The sequence below is a fragment of the Oculina patagonica genome, chromosome 10, assembly GCF_052425735.1.
Source record: "Oculina patagonica isolate OP01 chromosome 10, crgOcupat, whole genome shotgun sequence".
NCBI classification, from domain to species: domain Eukaryota; kingdom Metazoa; phylum Cnidaria; class Anthozoa; order Scleractinia; family Oculinidae; genus Oculina; species Oculina patagonica.
In genome coordinates this window covers 11,255,870-11,266,349 of record NC_135767.1, presented here as the reverse complement: position 1 = coordinate 11,266,349, position 10,480 = coordinate 11,255,870, and the positions used below count along the sequence as shown (strand labels likewise).

The window sequence follows — 10,480 nt, the reverse complement described above, 5'->3', positions numbered from 1 at the left end:
CCCGAGGCCGTAGGACCGGGGTTTTACTAAAAGTAGGCCCGCAGCCCGGCGGCCCACCTCACGGCCCGCGGCCCACCTATATATGCATACCCCTAAAAGCTGTTTTAAGTGCTGACAATGGCCTATATTTTCCACACGAGCGAGAAAATACTCAAGTATTCGCGTGGTAGACGAGAATCATGGCCTATGTTTCTTCCCCGTTTTGCACTTTGATGGCAAATGCGCCAAACTGATTATGAAACTCTTGATGCGACAAGTTTATCTCCAACGGATGGCTCCCAAATCTCTTTCATAGGCTAGCAACGAAACCCGAACGTCTCCACCTTGTTTCTCTTCTTCGTTCTCGCCCCAGTCTCTTATTGACGTCCGATCGAATGCCTAGTTACTAAGCTACAAACGTTCTGCAAACGCACGTTCTTGTTGTCGCACAAAAATCCATGAAATCGTGTTTAATGAAGAAATATCTGTCAACAAATACCAAAAAAAGACTAGCCATATGTCAAAGTTGGTGTTCATTATATGAATGAGCTGAAATTGTGGGTTTAAGACTGAAGTATTTTCCTTTTCAATGTTAAGTGAGTTCGCGTTCGATTTTCCATACGGACCCATCCGGACCGACCTAGGCCGGCAAATAACATTTTTATTTTTTTCCTACTTTATTTATGTTTTTAAAAAGATTGTGACGTCAGAAAATCTTTGTTTGTATACGCGCGTCATTTCGATGTTATGTCGATCGACGGGTTAGCGAAAGTGAAATATGCTGTTTATTATTTAATTCCGAAAATAGCATTGCTTAAAACACAACGTACTTGCAGAAAGTGTCAGCATATTAAATTAACACTGAACAGATTCAAGAAAGAAACTGAAGTACTAAATATAGCACACATGTAAAATCGAGTCAAAGCATTCTCATTCATAAAACTAAACACTTTAAAATCGACTTCAGCCTTTCTGTTCGTAGGATACTATAAATTTCTCCGACCAAAGTTAAAAAATTCGCAAAGCCGGTCGGGATATGAAAAAACGGGACCGACGGAACGCGCGTCCAAGGATTCCGGATTCCGGACCGGAAAGATGCTTCAGAAAAAAATAAAATTAATTAACATTTGTTGTATCCTTCAATTTTCGTCGTGTTCTTGCTATTGTTCAGATGAACAGAAGAATATTCTCTATGGGTATTTCCGAAGTAATTGAAGACGCGAAGAACAACGCGGAAATAACGAAGATCTCAAGATTGCAGCAAAGATCTGAAATTGACCAAAATTCACGTGATCAAACGGAACACTCAGATATAAAACTGCCAAAAGATAAAGATAAAAGATAAAAAGAAGATCTGCTTAAAAAACGAAGATTTGCAAAAAAATGCGAAGAAACGATGACAGTGGGTACCCATAGAGAGCACATCAACAGCACATTGTGAAAATGAACGGACAGTATTAATTGATTTTCAACTGAATAAGTATGTGGGCGCGTAAATTGATCTAACCTCGTGATTTTCTTTCTATTCATCAAATGAACTGTAACGAAACCTTTTTTTCCATCCTTTAGCTTCCAGTACGAAACTGAAATACTTTATATCTAAAGCGGATAAAGAACTTATTGCTTCCGACAGGAAAAATATTCTTCTCATTATCAAAGAGAGGTTGTTCTTTGCATTAAAGATACTTTGTCCTGCTTTGTGGATTTTTTAAAAAAACTAGCGTAACTTTTTGAAGTTTTTCATGTGCATCCGTATCGATATTGCTCAACCTTCGTTCCCTTTTGTTTCCTCTTGAGATTTGTTTTCACAATTACTCAATATACCACCTCTAGTCTTTTCAAATCATGACAAGGCCAATTAAGCACTTCTCATAGGGATGGTGAATGATCCTTCAAAAAAGCGAGTCTCGCAGAATGTCAGCCAAATTTTAGGGGTCTAAACGTCTTGATGCCTTCTCGGAGTCTCGATCTCTTTTGAGAGGCTAAAAAGGTCTTGGGCTCGTAGAAAAATATATCAGTCTTTCCGTCTCGCAAAGTCTCGCATTTACGATTCGACACCCCTTGTTATCTCTGTCACCATGGATGTCTGGTGTTTAACAGGCAGTATAGTCGAATCCCGATAACTCGAACCTTCAAGGGAAATGGAAAAAGGTTCCAGATATCGGGAGTTCGAGTTATCAAGGGTAAAATAAGTAAGAAAATGGCCTGAAGGGGAATCGAAAAAGGTTCGAGTTAGCGGGAGTTCGATTTATCGGTATTCAACTGTAGTACTTGTTTCGTTTGATGTCAATTCATTACTATTCATTATTGACCATTTTCCTTTGACATGTGTGCATTATTCGTGAGTTGAAATGCATATCCATTAAATAATTCGTTAAGCTCTGAAACCCTCCCTTTGAAATCATTATTTGGCACTGTTACGCTATTTTTATTTTATTTTCTTGCATAGATTTATGAATGCAACGAAAATAAACCTAGAAGAGCAAATTGTTTAAGTTGCGGGTTGAATTCCTCCAAGCTTTTTCTTTGTCTTTCGCTCGTTGAACTGTGACATAACGAAACTTCTGTTTCATCCGGTAAGCTAAATGTGGTTACGAAACCAAATGATTCTTTACGATATAAAGCCAATAATTCTATTATTTCCGTCGCGAAACATATCCTTCCTGATAAAGTATAGTTGTTGAGTACTATTTTTCCATAACTAAGGTCTACTCAGGCGGTTCACATCTGCCTCAAGATGAATACCTTACTTTCAAGTGCAGCAGTGCTGTTCAAAAACTCCAAGCGATCCTTGTTGTATGGTTCTATGGCGGCATTGACAATAGGCCTAGAAGAGTTGATCGAGAGTGTCGTGTTCAAGTGCCCGTGTGAAGGACACTTTGCTTATGGATTGGCGTTCCTTTGGGCACCGGCTTTCCTTCTGTTTCTCGCCGGAATCCTGATAGACAGAGATTTGTGGAAGATCGCAAGAATCAAGAACAAAAACAAATCAAAGCCACCAGCCCGTCGCTATCTCAAAGCATTTCTATCCACGCCATATATTTTCATAAACGCAGGTATCGCCCCGACTGCTTGGCTGGTGTTATCTTTTCTACAACAACAGTACTACACATGCGCGTATTTCGGTCCTCCGCTTGACAGTGATGTCATTGTATCCAATCTAACTGATAAATGTCATGTTATACTCGGCTTCCGCTCGAGGGAGCTCGAGGAAAGTTACAAAGCCCGCAGTCAGATAACAGGCTGGTCTCTGATGGTGATGGCGGTGTGCATTCTGTTCACCTCAGTCTGCATTCGTCGATTTATTCAAAGGGAAAAGGAACTTGAAATGCCGAGTTTGGACTACTACCGCCATAAAGAAGCAGAAGAAGCCTTGAAACAGTTCCACGCTACAGCAAAAGAGCTCGCCAAACAGAGCGCTAAAGAGAACGTAGCGAAGTTATTCCAGGACGCAGACCAAACGGAAGCCTCTATGGCTCGGATTAAAGCAGTGTCCCATGAAGTGAATTCTAAATATAGAATGTTCTTCGTCATACCGTCACCAGAGAGCCCTGCATTCACAGCACAAGAAGTCGTCGCTAGACCTCCAGGACCTCCACAGTTTCCACAGTGCGTATTTCAAACAGATGGTCCAGATGAAACGGACGGTCCACAAATTCCCACGAGCAATGGTGATAAAAAGCCTTGTCGTTCAGAAGTAGAGCAAACAAATTTAACTACAAGTAACTGCCGCAACCCAAAGCAAGCAGTTTCGAGAGTTGGACTTTTTCGGCAAAAACCTGTGATTGATTCCGCAGTGTGAAAGTGAAAGTCCCCATTGTTGGATAGTTACAACTAATTAGTAAATAACAAAATGAATCCATTACTTTCTTCTCTTATCATACCAAAAGTGACTCTTTAGTCATTTTTAAGTATGTTACTAAAAATGCACAACAGTATTGAATCATATTTACTATATTTCATGTGTATATTCTCAAAAAGAAAATTATAGTTTAATTATATTACGTCATTGTTTAAATTATCGTAAAAACCTCTAAATCGAAAATCAATACAATTAAAATGAATTAGCATTAATAAACAAAAAGAGCGCCTAAACAGGGCTTTAAGTGATTAGCAAATGTTGATTGCGGATATTTTTAACTGTGGAGAACTTTATATCCGATTATTTGTTTATACCATTTATATTATATTAATATTGTATTAAATAAGACTCGAAATTATTAGAGAGCTAAAAGCGTATCACATGCTTTTTGCTACACAATTTATCTGTTAGTCATCTGTTCTTGCTTCGATTAAACGTAGTTACTGGTTATTATATAATGGTATAGCCATTTCGTTAATGCAGTTATTCCTATTCAGATCAATTTTAATAAATTTTAAAACAAAGATTTTCATTTAAACACGGCATAACAATTTTAAACAAAGACTAAAAGTTGCTGGATCGGGTATGAATTAACTACTTGGAAGATGGAATATGGTAGGATATACACTGATATGAGCAATACTGTGTTTTATATACTTCATTTAACAAATCGACCACATTTTTGCATGGTCTACACTCTTATAGACCATAGAAATGACGTCAGAAAATGTTCAAAACTCAAGTGGAAACGAGCCGTAGGCGAGTGGTTTCACTGCAAAGTTTTGGACATTTTATGGCGTCATTTCTATGGTCTATAGGAGTGTAGACCATGGAAAAATGTGGTCGATTTGTTTTATACCATAACAACTCGAACAAGTATTTATCAAAAGCGATGAGTGACCGTGAAGAAACTTTGCCGGTACGTGGGACGTAAAGATTTTGGCCCGACGCGTAAAAACGACAAAATTAATAAGCTTAATGACACAAAAGAAGATGAACAAGAATTCAAAGCCCAATTTTAATTACCTTTTCCTCTCTCGTTGAGTGTGTGCCTATCGCTTGAAGTGAGCAAGATTATTTTTCTTTCTGAAGATCTTGTTAGCGCTCGTTCACTGAACATCGACAGTCCGCTGCCAGTTTGCTAGCACCGTTCTTCTCAGTTAGACCAAAAATTCAAAAGCCTGGTTAATTTTCTTTTGACAGATCACCTGAGTAGAAGTCCAATCCTGAATTCCGAAAACAAGTACGCACTTGATTCAAACAAAACACAATGAAATTCGCTTTCATTTATGGAGACCAAACTTACACATCTTTTCACCCGCGCGTGTGCGTGGCGTGATCTGACGTCCTCTCATGGTCTATTTAACAAATAGATTTCATTTTGCCGTGCGTCTGTTCAGTAATAGATCACAGATGACGTCAAAATGTGGTATGAACAGAGAAGTGGCCCACGAGGCGCTAGCCGAGTGGGTCACTGATGTTCATACCACATTTTGACGTCTTCTGTGATCTATTACTGAACAGACGCACGGCAAAATGAAATCTATTTGTTTTATATAATAACACAAGACTTCAGCACACTTCTGTGTGAGCAATGCTGCCGTACCGATGAGCTAAGTTGTTTTGATTTCACTATTAAGTTTTCGTTAACACGAAGCACTGTTAATCCGATTGAATAAACAGAAAAATGGTCAATTGAAAGTCGATGAAACAACTAACCTTTATTCCGATTTGGAAAGTTGTTCAAATCTGAAAGCATTAACCGAAGCATTCAACCGCAATTCGTTTGTTTCTCGTGGCGTCGTCCAACTGTACAACATCGGTCAAACTTTCATACAGATTTCGGATAATTTCTCGAATAATTCACTGTCTTCTTCAAGCTTATTTCGCCCAGTTAAATGCTTTGAAAGGTGAACGATGCTTGGCGTTTTGTTTCTCACTGAAGATTTGTAATTAAGCTGAACTTTTTTGCTTTGTTGTGGCCCCGCAAGTTTGTAAAACTTTGCCGACAACTCTGATTTGGACTATGAACTCTGATCACGCGCGCGAGTCACACCACCGCGTGACGTCATCTATGTGTCTGTACTCTGATAGATCATAAGTAAGAACCAATCAAAATGCACGTAGAATTCAGGTTATTATATAAACTCTCATCGACCATAATTTCTGACCAATCAGCGAGCGAGAATTCTCTCGGTTATGTATAAATTACATTTACCTGTAAAGCCAAAGGTCCACTATCAACAAGTCAAAATGTTCACTTCCGGTCCCAATCTTTTTTTTGTACGGATCGGATGTGTTTCTACAGCTTTTTGCCAGCTTACAATATAGTATATATTTCTTCCATGAAGACTTTTGCGGTCCAAACGCTCCTTCGCCAATTGCCAAGAGTTTATATTTTTGCGCATGTGTACGCAACGACAAAGAGACGAATAAAATGAGAATGTGAACGGGAATAAAAATTGCTGCGAAGAGTAGTAGCAGGAGCGATGAGACGCGGCTGTATTCACAGACTATGTTCACACTAACTCGGTTTGTTCCATAAGGAAAACTGCCGGAAAACTGTTTCTCTTCTTGTAACGGGAATATTTAGTGTTGAGAATATTTTCGCTTTTTATACTATATCCTGGGTAAAACCCGACTTACTTTACCGTTGTGAACATGAGAAAACAATAAAACATATTAATTTTTAGGAAAAAGGAGGTACGTAAACAGAATGTAAGGTGTTAAATTGGTCACCAAAACACACGAAAAAGTTGTGGATATGAATAAATAAAGTTGTATTATGAATACCGTCCATAAGTATCTAGTAAGTGTACTCGGAAATATCTGACATCTAAGGCTACTTACCTTGTTTAAATACTGAGCTTTTGTCACTTTAGAAAACATGATTGTTATTTGCAAAGAAAGCAAGAGCAATAACTGTCTATTTCGTCCTGCACCGCCACCTCCACTCCTCAGGCCCTTCCTAGTAACGGCCAGCGAAACGGAGACGAATGGATGAGGAATTGAGAGATTATCATAAATGCCCTCGCCGAGTTTTTTTTTACCAATATATGTGCCAAAAGGTTAACTGCAGCATTTCTTTGCGTAAACCTTTATTAAAACTGCGTCTACTATAGGTACAGTCGGAAAACATTAATTTTCCTTTTTAAAACAGAAGAGCATTAAACTTGTTTTCAACTCGACTGTCATGAATTACATTGTTTGTGCCGAACAGCTTATAATTAACGGATAAAAATGTTCCTCTGTGGATTTACCACATTTTTCACATGGTGTCCGCGGTTTGTACCACAAGGATCATGGGTAGGCCACTTTTGCTTTGTAATGGTAGTTACCGGAACACGCGTTGATCTTCGGGCCATAGCCATGAGTCACAAAAAAATGGCCCGATTTATACTAGAGACGGATGATCCGTCTGGACGAACTTGCATTTTAAGTCCAGTGAATTATGAAGATAGTCGGTCTGGACCGATAATCCGTCTGTTTGCCCGTATTTATACACAGACGAATTATCGCACGAACTAAAAAATGCTCGCCTAATTAAAATGCAAGTTCATCCAGACGGATCATCCGTCTCTAGTATAAATCGGGCTATTAACACGGGAAAGCTCTTACAACGACAAAGTTCTTTAAATTTAGTATGATTTTAAACGTCGCTAAGCTAAACCCCGGGATGCTGAGTTACTTGATCGATGTGGCGAAAATTGTGAAAGTATCTTATTTTAAAAACGGAGTTCATAGCCTTTTTAAATTTACCTAAACTAAGTGCTTAGTGTTACATAACGCGCGACGCAAAACCCTCGTTTCCGCTTTACTCGCTCCCAGACTAGGAGATCAACGGCACATGTTTTTCTTTCTGCAAGCTTTGAATAAAGTAAGGCCCAGGTAGCCTGCGTTCGTCTGCAACGCAGGTTAGGCCAAGAATGCTTAACTCAGTGATTGATGTGGCGCAAATTGCGAGAATGTCTTATTTTAAAAGTGGAGGTCATAGCTTCTTTTAATTTACTTAATATAGTGTTATGTGCATAGCGCACGGCAGAAAAGGATTTAAAATAAACGCTCATCTCCGATTTACTTATTCCTGATTGAGGAAGGTCAATGGCATATTTGTTTTCTTTCTGTAAGCTGTGAATTTCCGTTTAGTTAATAAAACGAAGTGTGTTTCATTCAAATTCGAAATCTGTGCGCTGTTTTAGATTTCGATCGACAGATTCAGCATGAATATTTTAAGTCAACAGACCTCGCGCTCTTATCATGTGACTCCAAATTGTACATAGGTTTTTTTCCCCAATTTGACCAATCAGAGCGCGCGTAAGTGAGGATAATAGATATGCTCTGAGAGATGGAATTAATACAGAAGCTTGTGGTTATCAATATAATCGCGAAGAAATTTATATTACATCAAAAATGTGCCATACAATATAGATAAGTTTATCTTTAATTTTTTTTTTTGCAGTTTTTAAATCCAAATTCAACTTGACGACGAGCTTGGTCGTAAAAAAGTTCTGAAAAGTTGTCTTGAAAACCCATCTGCCTTTTTTTACCTAGCATCCTTTTGCTTTTTATTGAAGTTTATTTGGGTTGCTATGACGATGGAAATACAATACAAAAGCATGTGGTTATCAAAAGCGAATAGGCAATCTAGCTATTGGTTATATTTAAACTAATTTCCCAATATTAACTTGAGTTGCACTAGGCGGTTATCAAACACAAAAATGGCGATTTAAATACTAGCGGTTTTGATGCAAAAATGCAAAAGTAAAACACTTTCTTTAGTTGCTTTGGGCAATTAAATAAAGACAAAAAATCGCGATCTAACCAGTGAGGGTTTAGCGTCAAAATAGATTGGGCTAATTTAATTTAAAATGTAATAAACTTGTACGAATACTGCCTTATTGGGGGTATCCTCCCCCAGGAAAGTTTGAAAAAAAAAGGTTAACTGAGACAGCATTTCGTGCGTTTTGAAGACAGTTTGTTAGGAAAAAAGGCAGGTAAAAGTGAAGATATCAACGACAATAATTCTGGTACATTTTTTAAATTGAAATCATATTTTTCGAAACAGAAACTTGAAAACGTAATTTACAATTTATTTAGGTAACAATGACGGCAGTACGGCAGAACATATGGTAATTACATCACTCAGCCGCAGAGTCGGTTTGTTGATTCTTTAGCACTTCAACCTTCTTGGGTGCTTCCGAGCCCAACAAGTACCCAGTCTCCTCTCCTGGGAATGTTAATGGAACTTCGAACGGTTCGACTATGAAGGACATTAGGTGGAATGTATCGTTGAAATTAACCTAGAAAGACACTATTTGGTCCAAAATATACCACACGAATCTACAAATGGTGGACCTTCAACCGAATGTAAAAAGTCGAAGTACAGAAATACCATTTCCCTAAATTTATTTACTTTAATATATTTTTTTCACAATGAGCGGACTTCCAAGGCTCGTGGGGGTGCGGACGCACCCATCGCACCGCCTCCCCTCCCAACGGGCCTGGGCTTCAATTTTTTTTAGGACATAGAGAATTGTTCGGCTTTCTTTCAATGAAATGTTGCCCTGTTTGATGTTGTGATTTCAGGTTCAACTCTCGCTTTAGCACTTTTTAAGTTTGTGTTCATTTGACGTTATTTCATGTTGTAAACAAGTTAATTAAATTGGTAGAATTCATGATTTGAACAAAATGCCGTAAAAGCAGTCTCCTTAATTCGAAAAATTATAATTTAGAACAATTGACGTTCATCTCGAGCTAAAACTAGCCCTTATTCAATGTTCCTTGTTGAATTGGTACACAACAGTTGTGTAACGATAGGTTTTGGGCGATACTGCGCGTTTTGGGACGGATGTGAATACTCAGCTGGGGCGCTCGTTAACGGACTGATAAACGGACGGACGGACGGATACTATCGGGGAAAAGCTTGGTAGAGTATAGGCTCGCTGCACGGCACTCGTTACTATGCCAGAGGTACAGGGTCTTTAGTTTCTTATCAGTCGGACAGCGTTTTAGCAGCAGTAAGACACTCAAAGGTTTAGGAACCTCTCTTGACTCTTTATTACCGTATTACAGGAAATTTTCGCGACACGTTAATTTCGCGATTTTTAGGTGCGCATATTTTGCGACACTTAAATTTCGCGATTTTAAGCGATGGCGTGAGATCGCTTTATGCCATCGAACGAACGGTTCGGTTTGTCTGTTTGGCCCGATTGAACAGAAAATCAAGTTTAACTTAACAAGAAATCGCCGCGCAAACACAAAAGCAATATACTTCCGTGCAGTTAGAATGGAACACTACAATGTATAAACGAAAGAGACTAATTATACATGATGGGCGGTGGCCCATATAGGACATGAGCAATTTTTTTTTTCGATTGAAATTTTAACTCAAATTTCAGTTACAAAAATCCGTATTGTGTAATTGTCTAAGCGTACAACTCGGATTTATACTAAAAAATCTTAGTTGTAAACATCGTTCAATGTACAACTCGGATTTTTACCGCAAAAATCCGAGTTGTTAAATTTCCAGAAACACAACTCGGATTTTTAACACAAAAATCCGAGTTGTTAAATTTTCAAAAACACAACTCGGATTTTTAACACAAAAATCCGAGTTGTTAAATTTTCAAAAACACAACT

At 38.4% G+C, this 10,480-nt stretch overlaps 1 protein-coding gene across 1 annotated transcript; it reads left to right on the top strand.

The window, feature by feature from the left end:
• Nucleotides 1–2,616: 2,616 nt before the first annotated feature.
• LOC144628518 (calcium homeostasis modulator protein 5-like) lies at nucleotides 2,617–4,204 on the top strand. The gene has a single exon (XM_078486634.1). It carries the CDS (start codon nucleotides 2,717–2,719, stop codon nucleotides 3,779–3,781), a length of 1,065 nt encoding a protein of 354 aa, XP_078342760.1. The 5' UTR covers nucleotides 2,617–2,716; the 3' UTR covers nucleotides 3,782–4,204.
• The last annotated feature ends 6,276 nt before the right edge of the window (nucleotides 4,205–10,480 follow it).